Raw genomic sequence first — 20,811 nt, forward strand, 5'->3', positions numbered from 1 at the left:
GGGCAGTTGGGGTTAGAGAGGAAGATGCAGGAGATAGGCTAAGATGGCAAAAGATGACACGCTGTGGCGACCCCTAACGGGACAAGCCGAAAGGAAAAGAAGAAGAGCCTGAACGTATCTGATTGCCCACACCATCAATTCTACATTCAGTTTAGGGGGGAAAAAAATCCCTTTACAACAAGGTGGGTGTTGCATGGGTACCTGGTGGCCACAGTATTACAGAGAGGTTTGGGATTAAAAGATAAATTATTGGACTTCTGATAGTTTATTAGACTTTTCATTGTATAAGAGTCCCTCTTATACGGATACTTTTAAAGTAAAGAGAAAGAAAATGTTTGTTATAACATTTCAAATTCATATATCAGTGCTATCACATTGTCATTTTCATTGCAAATCAAAACCCGATGATGTCTTTGTTCAAGTAAAATGATATTTGCTCCTCTTAAAAAGGAAAAAAAAAGTCTACTTTTGAAATAGCCGGTAAGTATGTTAAAGCTGGTCTTCCCTGGAGAAAAATTATCAACTTAATTAAAAGGACCAGCAGGAAATGCGGAGAATCATCTCAGTATAATTATAAAAGCCCCATTTTTTTGTTAATCTGTGGTTCTGCAGCAAGGATTCTCACATTGTGGAGCCAAGCTATAGCCTTGAGTAAAGCACCTAGACCCCACAAGCTCCCACGAGGAAAGGCGGTGGGAGAATAAGAGAGGATGTCGGGGGAGGCGGGGTGGGTGAGCCAAGAGCTCTGCTTCATGTTGCTGGTAAGGTACGCAAAGTCACATGGCAAACCACGGGAATTCATTCAAGTCAAGTCTTTGAATTATAAACCAGGCTCTGCTGGTTTGCATTGTTTGACCCAGAAGAGAAAATGGCTTTAGTACTCCATTTGTGGTTGTTTCCATGATCTATGGCTGAGTGGTAGCACAAGAGTTGATTCCCCCAAGTAGCATGAGAATAAGGGTGCGGAGAATGATTTAACAGTGCATTCAATTATTTATTTTACACAAATATTAAAGTCCGTGCAAACTAACAATAGAAACATAAATTTGACACAGAACAGCATTGTTCACAAGTTTGTTTAATTTCACTGAGCATAACTAATTGGCAAGCATATCAAAAAGATGCTCTTGTATGGTGTCAATCAAGCCATTTCTTACACACTGTGGATTTGTCTTCTAAATGCGCTGAAAACCACACTGTCCATTATCTTTCTTATCCTTAAACATCCTTATCTGTATGAGCTAGGAAAATATATCTGTGTGAAGCATATCCTGTGGTACAACTATATACCACCAGATTATAGTGGTGCTTTTCCACACTGCGACGAGATGTGCGAGGTCATTACCATTTTGTATATTTTTTTGTGTTAGTGTTTTTAGTCAAAATGCTCCGTTGTGCACTTGTGTGTAGGTGAGCTGTGGATTGTGGTGCCTGGTCTCAGCATTGGAGTCTTTGATTTGTGTGTCACAGCTGGGCATGAGGAGGATGTTTCAATGGGCAGCTGTGGACGCTTTATCTCCCATGCCCTGACATAGGCTCATTTAAACGATAGCACACTTGGGGATTTGCCTCCAAAGTTGTCAGGAAGCAGTCAGATAAATCACTAGATAGTATTCCACATTGGATATCCCAGGCTCTGGTACTCATGGCTTTGTCTTTATCTTTGTCATGGGACTCATGTTAATGTATTGTTCTTATTGAAATCGGGTTTTTGTTTGTTTGTTGGGTTTGTTACTCACTCAGCCAAGCCCCTTTAAAGCACACATTTAACATGCTGATCACGTGTTACATCTTCATTTCTTTTCACATTTTTACACAATACAGTATATTGGTATTTGTTACATTATGTAACAATAAAATTGTGGTGTTTCAGGCAGGTCTGGAACAGATTGGTGGCATTTCAATTTCTTTCTGTGGAAAAAAGGAATTTCTTCGATCCATCCATCCATCCATCCATCTATCCATTTTTTTAGCCGCTTATCCTCACAAGGGTCGCAGGGAGTTCTGGAGCCTATCGCAGCTGTCAACAGGGAGGAGGCGGGGTAGACCTTGGAGTGGTTGCCAGCCAATTGCAGGGCACAGGGAGCCAGCCAACAGTCGAATCACAATCGCACGTAGAGGCAATTTAGAGTGTCCAAATAATGGTGCACGTTTTTGGGATGTGGAAAACCCATGCAGGCACAGGGAGAACATAAAAACTCCACACAGGCGGGGCTGGGATTGAACTCTGCACCTCAGAACTGTGAGGCCAATGCTTTACAGCTGCTCCACCATGCCACCAGATAACACTATAGATGTGCTAAAATACTGTTCCACTCTATGTTAAGTCTGTTCTCTTAAGTCAACATTTCAATACTTGATAGATCATCTGAATATCTTTTTGACCTGAATGCATTTATTTTCATTGCATCGTTAATCATTTTAACGTACTGAAAATTGATTCTCATCTGGAGAACTAAAGCTTTGGTCTCCTTTAACAGAAAGGAATTGACTTTGATTTTATTTTATGCTTAATATTTAATACAGAGGATTTTCTAGTCTTCATTTGAATAAATAATGTCGAAGAAGGGATAATGGTTTTACCCACATAGGTTAATGTCAACCAGTGAGAATGAAATAACATTTTAATGGTTTATAACTGCATTCAATGTTATTAATTTAAACTTTAGCCATCCGAGTAAGGAAATTGAGAGCAGATTCTCATTTGCTATGCCGACCTAGCTGTGAAGGAAATGTTTTGATTATTTTGACTTGCACTGGAGTAAGACGGTCTACCTCACACTGTGTTATTGCTATAATAAAGCATTTAGGTACAGGTCTCTTCTTGATTTATGAATTTAAAGGCTATCTGACCCATTGTAAAGTACAAAACAAGTCTATTTTGTTTACAAAGTAGGTTATTGCTGCTGCAAGAAGTAAAAGGACATTAAGGTAAACTTGAAGTAGAGACATTTATCGAGTAAATGTGGATTATAAACCCGAGAGTTTCACACAAATTCTCCACTGCAGCCTCTTTGAGAAATTGCTGGCACTGGAGCAATAGTTCACAGTAACTTCTCATAAATGTTTACTGCCAGAAGCCTTTTAAACATGCACAGTTCAGCAAGAACCAAAATGAATATTACCGCAACCACTCGGTCATCAGTTGGTGTGTTTACACACTTTCTTCCATGTTAAATTATCATCATTTGTATTACTAGGTAGAAATGTGTGAAAGGTTACAAACTGTATGCTTGACAGTATATTGGTAACCAAAGGCAACCACTATATATGACGCAAACCATAGCAATGATGTCATTGTACCTCCTACAATTGAAGGCAACTATCTTATGTATTTGCATGTTCTCTCTGAGCTTCAGTGTTTTTTTTTTTTTAAACGGTTCTGCAGTTTCCTCCCACATTCCAAAAATATGCATGGAAGTTGAATTACAGACATGTGTGGATATGCTTGAGAATGTTTTTATTTATGTATTTATTTCTTTATATGCCCTACAATTGGCTGGCAGCCAGTACAGTTCTCACACTCAGTAAGGTGGGATAGGCGGAAGCACACCCATGACTCCAGTGGGAATAAGCATTTCAGAAAAAAGATGGACAGATGGGTTTTGGGGGTGCGTATAAGAGCTTATAATATATAATGCATTATGGTAATTCATTCTATATTTTATGTGAACATAATGAAGATGAATCAAGTCTAATCAAGTCTTTGAAGTCATAATGTCTCAAGTCACATCCCATGTCTTTAACTTCCAAGTCCAGTTCAAATCTCTCGTCTATTTTTATTTTTTACTCAAGTCACAAGTCTCGAGTCAACTTGAGTCCATGTCAGAATGACTGGAATCCCCATCTCTGGTATGTATTATACAAGGCTGTGGGCTTTTAATGAAAAAATGCCTTGGAAACGCTAGCCCAAGTAACTTTGCATAATAGCAACAGCTGTTCATGCATTTTAATCAAAAGCAGTCATGTTTCATGAAACTACTTCAGTCTTCTTCATTTGTGACATTACAAACTGCCCACCAAACTTTGGCTCCAAGTTCCAAGCATGTGATGAAGCAGCCATGCTTGCTTTCGCTCCTCAAGTGCCTGAACGCTTGCTGTTGAATTTGGTCAGTAATTACAAGCATTTGTCTCATCCTGTCTGCTGCAGCTTCCTAGTGCATAGTGATAGTATGCTTGGAACTAATTTTTTTTTGCCCAACTTTCACCTATATTAAGGTTGCCAGCATTCTTTAAATTCATGTAGCAAGCTCTCTTGGGTGATTAAAAAATGAACTATGTTCAGGGAAGTACCAGTAATTCATGATTAATTTAGTCTGGATCCACACTGGGGGTTATGTTTTCCAGCCATGTTTTCTCAGCATTTGTGTCCCTTATTAGCCCAGCTTGTCAGACAGTGAGTGCAGTTTCTTCATGAGGTGACATTTAATTATGGGGGCATGAAATTGCCTTCTATTAATTGAAAATAGTCACCCTTGGTCAATCAGCCTTATGTTTTGTAATGGGCAAATGTAAGACTGACATACAATACAACCTACTGTGGTTTAATGTAAGATGAGGATTTTGACACTATTAGTTTACAAATGAAGAGTTTGTTTTCAAAACAAGACATGGGCATTTTTTTCAGATTTACGAAACTCGCGCCAAAATTATCCAGCTCCAAATGGATAATATTGGCGCGAGTTTCGAAAATCTGAAAAAAAATGCCTATGTCTCATTTTGTAAACAAAATCTTCAAATTCACTGTAAACAAATTGTGTATGTGTACCTGTATTTTAAAGCATGGTGACTGACTGGTGACCAATTCAGGGTCTAGTCTACCTTTCGCTCAAAGTTAGCTGGGAAGGGCTCCAGCACTCCTGCTACCCTTCTAAGGAAAAGCAACTTGGAAAATTGACAGCTGAATGGATGGATGGATTTTATGCAAATGCACATATTTTGGGAACAAAATATCAAGTTTATGAAAAGTCTAAATGGAAAAAAAAATGCTTTACTTAAATTACACATGACTGAATTCCTACTTAACTCAAGATGGAGGATTCACATGGCTCTTCACATATTCCACATATATACTCTATAACCAGTCGTGTTTAAGTGCCTGCAATCAATACTTGAGTATAAGTTCATATATCTTGAGAAAATAAGCTGTCATGGAGACAGTCTTACATCCTAGAATGCATACACATAGACACACACGAAAAAACAATATATCATTGAGAAGTACTGCACTTAATCATCTCAGAAAGCTAAACTCATATGTAAAAATGGAAATTTCCTTACAAAGAGGTCATGAGGATGGAAAACACACACACATACATAATGCTTAAATCAGGAAAAGGAAGTGTCTCGATCTTTTTTCTGCTGCAGTAATAATAAAGCATGGGTGCTGAAGGTAAGCTAACCCAGGAGGCTTGTTGGTAATGAGACTGGATGATAAGTTTTGGGGAAAAATGTGTGATAATGAAGGAAGGTGAGAAAACTGAGAGGATGTGTTTGGTTGTGATTATTAGGGCACCTTACACCGACAAATGGACAAAAATGTAGGGTCGTAGAAGACACATGGATTTCCATCAGGTAACTGTGATAACAGTCTCAGATAAAATGACCCGTTTGTATTCAATTCAATTGTATAATTGTATTCTGAAACTATTCAGTCAGTTTTTAACGTTTGTCGTAGACAATAGTTTTAATTGCAAGTCACTAGTCACCAGTCAATCACAGTGTATATTTGAAGGTAGACAACCATGCATTCTTGTTTTGATGATGCCCAACAACATTGATAATAGACTTGAATGTGATAATTTTTTTCAGGTTTTTATTGATTTGTGTTGTTTGAGGAAACCCAGATGTGTACTTGTCACTGATGGTAAATGGACTGTACATTTATAGCGCTTTATCTATCCTATACCATCACAATGGCCACAGTGCTTTACAAAGAACTCACACACACATTCATACAGCAGGACTACCTACTGATGGCTATATTTAGATGATTTCAGGCTCATTTTGATGCATTCCTTGATTATATGTTAATTGCTTGTGCCCCCATTTTTTTTTTTTTTTTTTTTGTTAAAGAAAGCGCCCCCTATACTGCGGGAAGAACACCATATCCATAGTAGAGCATGATAATGCACCATGCTGTTGAGGCTCCTTTTCATTGGCTCGAACATGGGCCTTAGTCAAGTTGGAGGGAATCATTAACAGTTCAAAATACCGGTTAGTGGTAGCACAAAACCTTGAAAACCATAAACCAAATGAATTGTCAAGAATGTCCCAATAAAACTGCTAAAGTTGATTTTGGCTTAATTAGAGGCACTTTAAATAGGGCCAGTTGTGTGCTGACTCCAATCTAACCTGTTTGAATGGAATTGGTTGATTCTGAAAACACCCACATCCGCAATAATGCGTGCGCAGACTTACGTGTCACAGACACACACACACACACGTGTATATATATATATATATATACACACACACACGTATTCTGCCTGTTTCTTTCGGCTTGTCCCTTTCGGGGTCGCCACAGTGCATCATCTCAGATGAACGCATATATATGTTTGGCACAATTTTTACGCCGGATGCCCTTCCTGACGCAACCCTTCTCAGGGAGTGGAGGCCCCAGTGGGATACGAACCCACAACCCCCGGTTTACCAAACCAGCGCTCTAACCAATGAGCTACGGGGCCTCTATATATATACACGTGTATATATATATATATATATATATATATATATATAAGGGTACCCCCCAAAAAATTATAATAAAAATTTAGAATAATATATAATAAATATATGACATATAAAGTTTACAATTATTTAAAGTGCGTATACATTTTTGGGTGACACCCCTAACAGGACAAGCCGAAAAAAAGTACATATATATAATTCATATGAACGCCTGGTCAACATTTGAAAGGAACTTGGTTAGGATCTGATAATGTCAGGTGTTTTTCATCTTTATCCTTTATGCCTATTCGTGATTCCAATCGGGATTGTGTAACTTGGTGTTGTGTAAGGGCTAAAATGTTGCATAAATTAATTTTTTGAACAAAGGTCTCTATAGAGCTCATGCACCTACATCATAAAATCATGTGACTTTTGTTTACCTCGCCATATTGCCGGTCGAGCAAAGCATTATTCAATGATAGGTCTGTTGGAGACGACACGAAAATATGTCTTATAGCACGACGCGCAGAGTCTTGTCTGATACCGTGAGACATTTAGAAGGTGAAAATAAATGAAGGTACGTGGAAAAATTAGATAAACTCGGCGTAGAGGACCTGTATTTAATGCCGAAGTCGATGTTTCCGCCGATAAGAAATCGGAGTGTTAATTTGCTTCCGCTTGTCTTGGACAACTGGATACACACATGTATGTGGTGAGTAAGTCATCGAGATTTACACGGAAAAGTTTAAAAGCGTATATAAGTCTGGACGTATACAAATACTTCATTGTTGGACCTGTTTCTCATCAGGAATAAATCCCACATAGTGACAGTTTTGACGGCTCGTGAACGTGGAAGTGTGTTCGGCGACACGTTGACTTTTCCACAAGAATTCAATACAAATACTAATATTTAAATAACTGACCCATGGTTTTACACAAACTCTCATTCATTAACTATGATTGGAAAAAAAAAAAAACGGAGTCGTCTCTACGGAACGTACATGGAAGTTATTGCGGTTACACTTACCCTCCGTAACTGCGACAAACTTTTTTTTTAATAGCATTGTTCTCAAATGAGGCAATTTGGCATTATGAATACTTTTTGGTAATTTGAGATTGAGAATTATAATTCCTACCTGAAATGAAGCGATTGTTACACAGGCGTGTGTGTATTTTGGGTGGGCACCATCCATCATGTTTAATTGCCGAAATCCATCGATCGTTTCTCGTCTTTTCAGATGGTATTCCATAGAATGATCTCTTTGAATATCTGTCTCGTCTGTTGTGACAACCAAGAGCACAACACGTTTCCGGCATTGTGTATATTCTGCTCCGGTTCAATGTCTGCCACAATGTCAAGCAGCTCTGTTTTACCGGCAATATGCCCCTGTGAAAATGGTAACGTCACGTGCACAATTATTCTTGAGTTTAAATTACGTTCCCTTTTCTCAAATCTTTTTTCTGTTTGGCTTTCAAATGTATCATTAAGATTTGTACAGGATTTGCGAAATACTGCAATCAACCATATCTTCAAATTTCAATAATTATTACAAGATAGAGATTTACGGTATCTATACAGAGCACTGTCATTTGTTAGCACTTTAGTCACGACTGTACTTTATTAGTACTGTAGTTTCCAATTGATAGCACAGTACCATTTTTCTGAGTCAATGCTAAAGAGTCTAAACACACAATAGACCAGTCAAACATCCTGACATGCAGTTCCGAAGAAGTTATGCTGACATTGTAATTGGTATGGGACGGCTCCATTGCCTCCAACAGGGAATGTGGCAAACAACGAGACAGAGCAGTTAAAAAAAAAAAAAAAGGAAAGCCTTTGACAATTGTCACAAGAAGTGCAGCACGGCTGGGGTTCGGCACCAAGTTGTCCGCAGCTGTCAGACTCCACGGTTCCAACAACAGTGTCACATAAACTGAAGTACCCAAGCTGAGCCTTGTTTTATGATTCTGGGAACAGCAGGAACATTCTGGTGTTCTTGTCAACTATCATGGCATATTACCATCATGGGGATGTTTCCATTGTTCCAAAAGTTGTTTTTTTTTTTTGAAGAAATGTACACTGCATTGTGATTAAATATTAATATACTTTTCAAAATAAAGTTGTAGGAACTACCTAGGCTTGTTTTAAATGGGAAAAATATTACTATGTCATGTTAACAATTGACTGTATTCAAATGACAATCAAGTTTCAGGGCAAAGAAACTATTGCACCAATTGATTTTGCCTCTGACTGATGAGGTTACCACTCAATAAAAAGTGCCTCATCCATCCATCCACCCACCCATCCATCCATCCATCCATCCATCCATCCATCCATTTTCTTTGTCACTTATCCTCACAAGGTTTGTGGGAGTGCTGGAGCCTATCCCAGCTGTCAATGGGCAGGTGGCAGGGTAGACCCTGAACTTGTTGCCAGCCAATCGGAGAAAGTGCCTAATCTCTAATAACAATGAATATGCACTTTAAAGTACAATAATTAGTGTACATGCACGATGGTTAACTGGTATATCTTGTTTTTGTATGTTATTGCGCAGAATATATTTGTGATCATTATATTGTGGTGATTTTTTTTTCTGCTGAAGCTGTGATAGAAGTCTTTTATTTTGGCACCAACTTACATCAGAGTATCAGAGGATTAATGTGTCATTTAACCTTTGGCTATTCAGTGGCTATTTACAGAGTAACATCTGTGACTATCTAGTTTACCATTTCTCAAATCTCATCTATTACGGATTGAGTGGAGATTATTACCTCATTGTACATAATGTGTTTAGAGTAAAGGGCGAGCTCGAGCTTCAGTTGTACCTAAAATTGCTGCGATTAGGACTCATGATCCAGTATCACAAGGGAGTAACCACAATGGCTTGAACATATTCCACCTGACATTTAATTCAGGCGAATCTCTGATTGGCACTTGATTAGCAACTAATCCATGTCATTATCTCCTTCAGTAAAATTAGTTGAGTAGAAAATGGTGTTGTAAATCACAGAGGTGAAATTGTGCCAGGGCTTTGATCATTGTTCAGAGCTGAAAAGTGCAGTGGAGAGATAGGACATAAGCTGTTGCTATGGTTACAAAAAAGTTGGGGTGGGGGGCAGAAATGTGAAGTACCATGGGGGTGCTTCTCCATCTGAATTGTATTGTCTTAACCCCCAGGTTTGTATATTATAATAGAATAATAAAAACTGTTAGGAAGTGTTTTCATGACAGCATTTATTCCTACAATATGGTTAAAATAATTTCCATTTGATTGTTTTTGTTTTGCAAAGCCATTTGGAGTGCACACTTTATTGAACTGTATAATTTTTTTTCCGTCAGACCCATTTGAAAAATTAGCACACGTAAAAATACAAAAAAGGTTTAGCTCAATTTAAAGTAATTTAATAGTCACCCCTTAAAGCCCGGGTGTCATCCGTATAAACTAAAATAGATATTGTAATGAAGAATACATAGAACAGTATTCACTTCAATGTCTATACAAAAAAAAAGGGAGCGGAGAGCGCGTCATCCACGCACAAAGTTGCGCAATTGAGTGTCCCTAGACATCCAAGTGGTCGCCATATTAGTCACGTCCTCTGTCCTTGACGTCATTGTCACTTCCGCCATTGAAAACGCGCAGTGCCTGCTACTATGGAAGCCGAACAACAGAGGTATTCGCATTTTTTCGACGCCCCTTCTGACACCGAAGCTCTTTTCGAAAAGGACAACACCACACAACCGAGTGAAGTTACCGTGGCAATATTACACTATTGTTTTGAGCCCTCAGGGCAATTTTCGAGCCATATTCAGATGGTATCCGTTCACGGCCAAACCACATCCCGTCCGATCCACTCCTGCGGCGGAGATGAGCCATCGCGGCTTATGAAGGGTAATTCCATTCTCCCGAGTGTTCGAGCAATGTCCAGCAATGCAATGAGCCGGCATTTTGGCTAACACAAAGGAACCACGAGCTACCTTCCCGGAGGTAAAACTAATGGAAACAAATGAGTCCACTAGGGGGCGCCTCTGTCCTGTACGTCATTTCCTGCTTCTTCTCGAAAACAAATCCCTCGAAAGGATTGTCATGGTGGGAGTTACAAAAAGCTGTATACATCAAAATCATGTTTTGTGGTGAAAAAACACATGGCACCATATTGGCTGTGGGTTTTTCATTAATAATATACCAAAAATCATCCGTTTGACGACACTTGACCTTTAAATAATATACACAACATGAATTGGCAATACTGAAAATGTACTTTATTCATGCAAATTTATGTAAATTAAAAAGAGGGTGTAACCTGAAAGTAACACACACAAATTTTCAAGATTGATTAACACGGCATCCAGTCCGTCAAGATTCACATCTGTCTAGTTTCTTTCATCTCACCTTTATCACAATTAAACTAGATTTGTTATAGCTGGAATTTTGTTGTCACTTCTGACAATATATAGAAAGAAACAAAAAAAGTGTTCTACCTATCCATTACAGTATTTGAAAGTATCATTTTACCCGTCTTTGGCCTGGTTTCTTCTTTAATACTTTGCCACTTTCCTATATATTTTTTTTCTCTTGTGAAAAAGTATTCCTAAAATGTTTAACTACTTTCTCCTAACCTGCCGTTTTGGAGGCTCTTCAGTAGACCAGCAGGTAACCGCAACAAAGACAATGCAGTCCAGTTGGTTGTCTTTATATGAATGCCACTCTATTCCCCGAACTTAGATTACTGGCTGATATTCAGGCTTCTGTATATCCTGCTCGGTACAATCTACCTTAAGCATACCCATTTCTCATTCCCCACCCGCCCCATGCTGGCTCCTCTGGCTCCAGTCCTGATCCTAACCCTCAGAGGTGTGGGAAATAATTAGGAGAGAAAACTGCAGCTGACACTATTTCTAAAAGCAGGGTATTGTAATGAGAGCAGAGCATGTATTCATTGTGTCTGATGGAGCAATTGAAAGCCACTTGGTTTTCAAGCTGCCCGGGAGAAGCCTAGTGCAGTTTGCTGGTCTTTTAATGCACATGGGAACACAACCTTGGGAGGGTGTTCCAGAGGTGTCTCCAACAATGGCAGCAGCCAAGGTTATAGCTGAGTAACCCATTCAAACAACTCTGAAGTGACACAACCCTCACCGCTTTTGTCTCAACCAATATGGCACTCTCTTGCTCTCCGTCTCTTGTTGGGTTGTTGTACTCTTGTACTATTATTAATGTGAGCGATGCCGTCGAGCCCCTGATCAAAAATTGAGCTTCATTTAAGTGTGGACTGAGTAATGGTTTTGCAAAGCTTTTTCTTACCAAGGGAGAGGGTAAGCATGTTTAATGTCTTTCCTGATGCATGAATTTATTGGCATTAGGGTTTTGTTTCTAAAAATTTGAAAATACGAACAATTATTTTTCACTGACACATGGGAAAAGCTGGGAACGCTGTATGTGGGGCCAGTACTGTATATGTTTATGGCTCTGCCTAACAAATAAATGAAATCTCGTATGTGTGGTCTTTTGACATATTGCATGTAAGTATCGCAACACCTCTGTAGTGAATGCACACTGTTGGAGAAGTGTTAAAAGGAAAAGCTCAGTAGTGGTTCCAAGATTTATATTCGGAAATTGAACATCTGACCTTCTTTTTTTGCATACAGCTGTTTCAATACAGTTTAGACCCACTTTTAAATAGTCTCAGCCTTTGAATTGTTCTTTTGAAATAGCCAAAAGCATCACATCTGATATCTTCTGTTTGAAAATAATTTTGTGTTCACAGCGCATAAGGCTCTGACATTCTCCACCATTAACAGCATCTACAAAATGTGTATCGGATAGCCAAGATCCGGGTTACACATTTTTTTTCTACTCAACAAATGTATTGGACAAATATAAGTGTTGAGATGAAAGAGAAGAGGTGGCTGTAATTTGCCTTTTGTAGTTTTGTACATGTGAAGGTGAAGAAAATGTACTCAATTTTCCGGTCTTCAATGTTGCTTTATTTCAAAAGATTTGGCTTGAGCTTCTAGAAGCTACTGTACTTTATTGGTATATGGACACTAAGAGAATTTGGATGCAGTTTTGTCTCTGCTCTGCATCAAGTTAGATTATCCTGGATCATCCTGTAACTGTAGAATTGAAATACCCCTACTCAGGAGGCTACCATGTTTTACCACACTTGATGGAAGGGTGGAGAGTGAGCCAAGCACTGCAGAAAATCATTCTGCATATTTAATTAGTGCAGATCATACAAATTGTACATGGAACCTGTGTGTTGCCACATGCACATTTTGAGTTTAGATTTTGGAAGCTCCTCTTCACAGTCACGAAGTGATCTAAGATGATACTCCACATCCTCTTTTCCAAAATAAAATATCATTTCTTCATAATGAGATTCTGAGGCTGCACTTTGAATGCATCAGGCATACACAATTTATGAATCTGCCAAGATAGCGATGAAATTCATCTTAAATTAGGAATTAAATTGCTGTCCAAACCGCGACGTCTCGTTTTGGTTAATTAAACCGTGGCTGTAGAAAGTCTTAGACAAAATCAAGTGACTACCCAAACCACCACATTTATTGTGGTTTATTTATTTATTTATGAAGTTAAAAGCCATCTTTCTCTGTGGGCTCCCATTCCTCCTTCATCTATTATTTGCATCACTCATCAAATGTATCCATATGGTGCACGATGTATCTGTCTTACTCTACTCATTCCTGTAAATAGGTACATTAAATCCATTGTTTTGACTTTGTCAATCATTTTACAGTGTTTTTGTTGTATTTATTGACACTGAGGACACATTCCCAGACTGATTAGAAGTCCACAGTGCATCAGGGACACAGGGAAGAAAGGGTGGGACTCCAAGATGGACATGGAGGTTATCATTTTGAGCCATATTCTGCAACTACTGTGATGAGGCACACAACCAAATGTTTTTGTTACTGGTTTCCCAAGGTCTTCGTAGGCTAGAGATCAGGACTGCTTGATAGGGATGAGAAATGTCTCAGGAGCATAGACTCCTCCGGGAAACACTACAAATTGGAACAGTGCAGCATTACATTTCCCCAACCTGGCTCTTGTTTTTGAATAGGAATAATAATGTGAAAAATCAGTTGTCCTTACACCACTACATATCAGTCATGTCCTGAATCTGCTGCGCAGCATGACATCACATTGTAGCCAAAATATGTGCGTTCATCTGAGATGACACGCTGTGGCGACCCCGAAAGGGACAATCCGAAAGAAACTTACACATATATATATATATATATATATATATATATATATATAATATATATATACACCTTTTTTCCTTGCAACATTATGCTTTCCGAAATGTCAAAACGATTTGCATTCAATTTAATTTATTTATACTGTACCTGAATGGCAACATTGTATTTTCTACATGGCTTTTTAGTTTATGCATTGTGACGACCTCTTCTTTAGTCCTTTTTTTAAAAACTATATATCCAATTGTTCGTAACATTTTTATTGTTGTGTAAAGAACTCTACGTGATTATCATGGACAATGGTTTGCGGACAGTTTCAAGCCTGCAGCTGGACTACATCAGCTCTATGCTGTGTTAAGTAAGTCCCACTGTCACAAGAGCAATCCTTCTCTATATCCACATCACTGTCCGACAAGTGTTACTTTTTCGAAAAGCCATCAGGCTCCGTGTCTGTCAAGCGGCGGTCCCTCACTCCATTTAAGATGATTGATAAGACCTGAAAACCTTTTGCCCAGCTGTTGACACATCCTTGAGAAGCTGAAAAGAACTTAGATAAAGGACCCCCCCACACCCCCATCAAATAGCTTTTGTTTTGACATTGTTCACTAGCTCACATATAAAAAATTATCTATTGCTATTCTAAGGTGGTTTAGACCTTCAAAGGTGATTACAATGTATGAGTTATTTTATTTTTCAACCTTAACCTTTAAGAAAGGGTGGTCCTCTTCTTGCGTCAAGTGGAAACAGAACTAGAATCAACACCTTTGTTTGTCCAGCAGTAATTGTTCTTTCTCTTGGCTTTGTTATCCTCTAATGGCTCGTGAGGATTTCTTCAGGACAACTTGAGATAGATTTTATGATGTTTCAGTGTGATTGATAACATACTCTTGGAGGGATGTCAGGCTTTCAGAGTAGGATAATGTGGATTTCTATCTATCTGCCTTCTTGTGTAAGACGCTCCATCAATCAGCAGCAATCATGGCCTTAACCCGGTAAAATTAAAACTTTGCAGGGGGTGGGGCCTGGGTTTTCGGTGGAATCAGGACACACATCAGAAGGGAGCGCGACAGAATCAGAACACTGATCCACATCTCACCAGGCTCACTGCTGCAGAGAAGAGGACCGATATAAGATTCCCAGCATGGGGCAGAAAATACAGTTAATGATCTGATTGTACATGGCTGTTGACAGGGCAGAGGGATTACAGGAAGAACAGTCTAATTTTCACTCTGTGTGGAGATGTTATTAGATCCTAGCCCAGCTAATTTAATTCTTAGCCTGTCAATATTTACCAGCAACAAGGGCTCTGCACTCGGGCAGACTCTTTGAGAACGCCAAGCTAAGGAAATTATTTGACACATAGATGAAAAGATCACAATTCCCCTTGTGTCTGGCTCAAAATACTGTAGAAGCTCAGCTAGTCTTCGATATGTCATAGCCATGTATTTATCAAGTCTGCTTCTAATCACTTTTTACTGTATGCCTGTTTTTCAGTCGATGGCTGCATACACAAAGCTGCGGGTTCCTGTCTCTATGACGAGTGTCTAACACTAAATGGCTGTGAAACTGGCAAAGCCAAAATCACTTGCGGCTATGATCTCCCTGCAAGATGTGAGTACAGTAATTAATTCCTTTCATGTGCGCTGTCGCTAACCAAACCTGCCACTCCTTCATAGTACATTGACACACACATGTAATGTGTAATTGTATACTCACTGGTCATAACATAAGCAAGTATACTTGCACATTCTAATAAGAAAAAGTCATAATAATCACACGTAGTTATTTATACTGTATATTTGTTGTGGCACTATCTTACAAAAGGGTAGAATTGCTCTAAATAATCTAGATTTGTACTGTTTATGTGATATTATTATGAAGAAGATGCATAAGATAGGCTTATTATTATTATTATTATTATTATCAATAGAATACTAGCAGGAGAGAAGATGCCAGAAGAATGGAGGAAAGGTGTGCTAGTCCCCATTTTTAAGAACAAAGGTGATGTTCATGACTGTGGAAACTACAGAGGAATGAAGATGATGAGCCACACAATGAAGTAGAAAGAGTAGTGGAGGCTAGACTCAGGACAGAAGTAAGTATCTGCGAGCAACAGTATGGTTTCATGCCTAGAAAGAGTACCACAGATGCACTATTTGCCCTGAGGATGTTCGTGGAAAAGTCCAGAGAAGGTCAGAAGGAGCTACATTGTATCTTTGTTGACCTAGAGAAAGCCTATGAAGCTCCAGGGAGAAGAGATAGTGAAGGTGAACGACTTCAAATACTTGGGGTCAACAATACAGAGCAATGGAGAGCGTGGTAAGGAAGTGAAGAAATGTGTCCAAGCGAGATTGAATAGTTGGCGGAAGATTTCAGGTGTTTTATGTGACAGAAGAGTATCCGCCAGGATGAAGGGCAAAATTCATAAAACAGTGGTGAGGCTGGCCATGATGTACGGATTAGAGACGGTGGCCCTGAAGAAACAACAGGAAGCAGAACTTGAAGTAGCAGAAATGAAGATGTTGAGGTTCTCGCTTGGTGTGAACAGATTGGATAGGATTAGAAATGAGCTCATTAGAGGGACAGCCAAAGTTGGATGTTTTGGAGACAAGGTAACTATGGTGTGAACAGATTGGATAGGATTAGAAATGAGCTCATTAGAGGGACAGCCAAAGTTGGATGTTTTGGAGACAAGGTAACTATGTTGGTAGAAGGGTGCAGAGGATGGAGCTGCCAGGCAAAAGAGCGAGAGGAACACCAAAGAAAAGGTTGATGGATGTTGTGAGGGAGGACATGAGGACAGTGGGTGTTAGAGAGGAGAATGCTCGAGATAGGCTTAAATAGAAAAAGATGACACGCTGTGGCGACAACCTAATGGGACAAGCCGAAAAAATAAATAATAATAATAATTATTGTTGTTATTATTATCATAAAAAAACTCCATCCATCCAAAAACCCTGAACATTATCATCAACATTTTGATATTCACCACGTATCAGCGCTCATTACAATGTGCAGTGCAATGAATTGTCTGGTGAGTGGATATTGTTTCTTAACAAAGTATTGTGATACAGTATTTTAGCCTGTAGGGCATTTTATACACAAGGAAACTCATTGTGTTTAAAAGCGCGATTAAAAGCATTTTAAAAAAGAGAAAACCTTTAAAACTATTTTTTTAAAAATTAAATAAAAGTATAATTTAAACAGCATGCAGTGCAAGAAATACCATTTAAAAATGGAAATACTCTAAGAAGCATGAGAAAAAAGAACTTTTTTACCTAGATTTAAAAATATTCACACTTGGTGATAACGTGACTTTGGTTGGTAACTTATTCCATTTACTGTATGTGGAGCATAATAGCTAAATGCTGCCTAACCATGCTTGCTCGGCGCTATCTGACCTGACTCTGTGTTTATGTCATACGAGGGCGGCAACTACCAGAGACAAATTCCTTGTGTTGTTTACATACATGGCCAATAAATCTGATTCAGATTATATCCCATTAGCATTTCTTTCATGTATTCAGGATCCAAACAATTCAGTGATTTATAGAGCAGTAGCAGAACTTTGAAATACTCTGTATTCTAAAACTGACTGGAAGCCAAGATAAAGACTTTAGCCCGAGCTGCAGCATTCTGAATGAGCAGCAGTTGTTTAATGCTATTTTTGGGGAGTCCAGTCATTAAACCATTACAATAGGTAAGTCTACTTCAGGTAAGGGCATGGATGAGCTTGCTCTGGTCCAAGAATACACTGTGTATATAATCTTCAGATAGTAAAAAGACAGTTTTAAATATTTTCTCAATATAACTGTTGAAAGTCAGGTGCCCTGCGATTGGCTGGCAATCAGTTCAGGGTGTACCCTGCCTCCTGCCCGATGATAGCTGGGATAGGCTGGAGCACTCCTCCGACCTTTGTGAGGATAAGCGGCTCAGAAAATGGATGGATGGATGGATGGAAGTCAGGTCGGAATCATTTAGTGCACCAAGGTTTCAGATTTGGTCTTTGTTTTTTAATGATAGTGAGTCCAGGTATCTACTAAGAGTAACCGTCATTTCATTTTGTTGTGGTTTAATTGAAACAAAATTTTGGCTCATCCTGTTATTTATCTATTTTAGACAGTGACTCAACACCTCAATTGAACTGTAGTCACCTGGGGACACTGCTAAATGTAACTTTCATCTGCATAGCTATGATAGTCAAAGTTAAAGCTCTGAAGAATTTGACCCAAGGGTAGCATATACAGGGTGAGCAGGAGGGGTCCAAGAACCAACCCTTGTGGGACACCATATTTCTTTGCCAATTGTTGAGATTGAACACTTCATAGTTACATAATAATTACTTTACCCCAGGTAGGACCTTGACCCTTTTAGAACTGTTCTATTTAGTCCTACCCACATTTCTGACAAGTTTAGCAGTATATTATAATGTACTGTATCAAAAGCTGCACTAAGCTCCAACAAGCTCAGAGTTGACAACGTTCCTGAGTCAATATTCAACCTTATATGATTTATCACTTTAATAAGAGCAAATTCTGGACTGTGATAAGTTTGGAAACCCGATTGAACTAACTCATATGGCTAAATAAAAACCTCATCTGTATACAAACAATCCTTTAGTTGCTTTATTTGATTGATTCTTTTCTCATCCTTCATTTATTCTATTCCGAAACCACACAACTTTCACTGCTACACTATAAGAATGATGAGGAATTTAGTTGGGACCATTATCTGTTTCTGTCATTGATATATCATTTCGTGAAACTTTCAGATTCAATCCAGTTTAATTTCATATTTGTTGAGAATGTAGCTTTTAAAAAGAAAACGTATGTAATTCGGTTGGGACGAATGTGTCCCACTGGTTCTAACCTAACCCTGAAGGATTTCCATGAGACAGCTGAAGAAAGACACGGAGGCCCAGATGAAATTAAGTTGTTGTAAAGAATGTCAAACAAATGGAGCAGATAAACTGTGAGTCTGTCATTTTGGGGCAGTCGGTTCAAGAGACACCACAACAGGGTGCACCATGACAGTTTAATAAGCTACAGTGTCACCTGGGAGCAATCACACTGCCACTGGTTACTGTTGTTGTAATTATCTCTGGAAAAAACACCAACTGTGTTGGTAACTAATGTATTGAGCTATTCTTCGCAGGAACGTTCAGTCCTATTTTTAACCTAAGTGGAGTTCATTTTAAAGCCTCTATCTTCACCAGAGTTCTTTAACTCTTTTTGTCTCCACTAATTTGAGTCATCATCCCGCATTTTTTTTTTTTACCTTGGAAAGCAGCATTTCATTTTGAGAATAGTTCTTCCATAATTTATATTGCTGTCATATTTATCCCACCAGCACACACAGGCACATGAACATTACAAAGCCTCTTTGTTTCTGAAATCCAAAACCATCCTCTCACTACTTAAGACACCCCAAAGCAACTAAGGGATACATTTTGTGTATCCATTCGGTCTACAAGAATTTGTATTAGAGTTTATAAAAAAGGACAGTTACTTCTGTGGATATCATGATGTTTGTTGTTGTTGGCCATTTGATTAACACAAAATAAATGCAAAAGAAATACATTTCTCAGATTTTTGTATGGCCAAAATAATCCAATTATTCAGGAGAGCTGGGCCATCCAAATAAACATGAGGACGCAATGCAATAAATATTTTAAAGTTTTATTTTCAAGCAAATCAAAGTACTTTTCCACCACACAATACCAGTGTTTTAAGGCACTCGAGTTCCAGGGTTTTCCGGTTAGGCTTACCGGTATGGTGTACATCTGTAAAGATTGCACCCTTCTATTGTGAACCCTTCTATAGCAGTTACTTCATCGTCTGTCATTTAGACCATAATTGCAAAGTAAATTGTCCAATCTGCTCCGGTTAATCAAATGTGGCTAGGCTTTATACTGTGCTTCCACTAGAGTGAAAGCATCATCAAATGGAAATCCACAGTCCATCAGGAGTCACTTAATGCTGCATGAACAAACACACACACAATATACAGTGAGTACAGAAAGTATTCAGACCCTGTTAAATTTTTGTTATATCGTTGCCATATAATTCCATTTAGTTATTTTCTTTCTTAGCAGCCCATGTCCATCTATCCATTTTCTGAGCCACATATCCACACAAGGGTTGTGGGAGTGCCGGAGCCAATCCCAGCTATCATCGGGCAGGTGCCAGGGGACACCCTCAACTGGTTGCTAGTTGATCGCAGGGTACATGGAGTCAGACAACAGTCGCAGTCATAATCACACCTAGACTTAATTTAAGTTAGAGTCTTCAATAAAGCATGTGTTGAGGATGTGGAAGGAAACCTGTGCTCGGTGAAAACTCACGCAGGCACGGGGATAACATGCAAACTCCACACAGGCGAGCCCGGGACTTGAACCCCGGACTTCAGAACTGTATGGCCAACGCTCTAACCAGTAGCTCCATCGTGCAACCAGCACCCCATATTGACAGAAAAAAAACCCAGAATTGTTGACATCTCTGTGGACTTATTAAAAGAAAAAAATGAATTGCCACACAGTCATAAGTACACAGCCCCTTTTCTCAATACTTAGTCAAAGCACCCTTTTGAGCTAATACAGCTATGAGTCTTTTTGGGAATGATTTAACAAGTATGTCACACGTGGATTTGGGTATTCCTTGCTATTCCTCCTTGCAAATCCTCTCCAATTGTCAGGTTGGATAGTGAATATTGGTGGACAGCCATTTTCAAGTCTTTCCAGAGATCCTCAACTGTGTTTAAGTCAGTTCTAGCTGGGATATTCAAGTACAGTCACAGAGTTGTGCTGAAGCCACTCCTTTAGAATTTTGGTTGCGTACTAAGGGTTATTGTCTTGTTGAAAGGGGAACCTTTGGCCAAATCTGAGGTCCTGATCACTCAGGAGATGTTTTTCGTCCAAATTGTCCCTG

At 38.9% G+C, this 20,811-nt stretch overlaps 1 protein-coding gene across 3 annotated transcripts in view; it reads left to right on the forward strand.

The window, feature by feature from the left end:
- The window catches only part of macrod2 (mono-ADP ribosylhydrolase 2), a 460,594-nt gene that overhangs the window by 157,907 nt on the left and 281,876 nt on the right, over positions 1 to 20,811 (forward strand). For all 3 annotated transcript variants that reach the window (XM_061836387.1, XM_061836389.1, XM_061836388.1), the window contains exon 7: positions 15,380 to 15,496. In XM_061836387.1, the coding sequence (XP_061692371.1) occupies positions 15,380 to 15,496 (117 nt within the window). The remainder of the gene's footprint in view (positions 1 to 15,379; positions 15,497 to 20,811) is intronic.

The sequence above is a fragment of the Syngnathoides biaculeatus genome, chromosome 12 (assembly GCF_019802595.1).
Source record: "Syngnathoides biaculeatus isolate LvHL_M chromosome 12, ASM1980259v1, whole genome shotgun sequence".
Taxonomy (NCBI): Eukaryota; Metazoa; Chordata; class Actinopteri; order Syngnathiformes; family Syngnathidae; genus Syngnathoides; species Syngnathoides biaculeatus.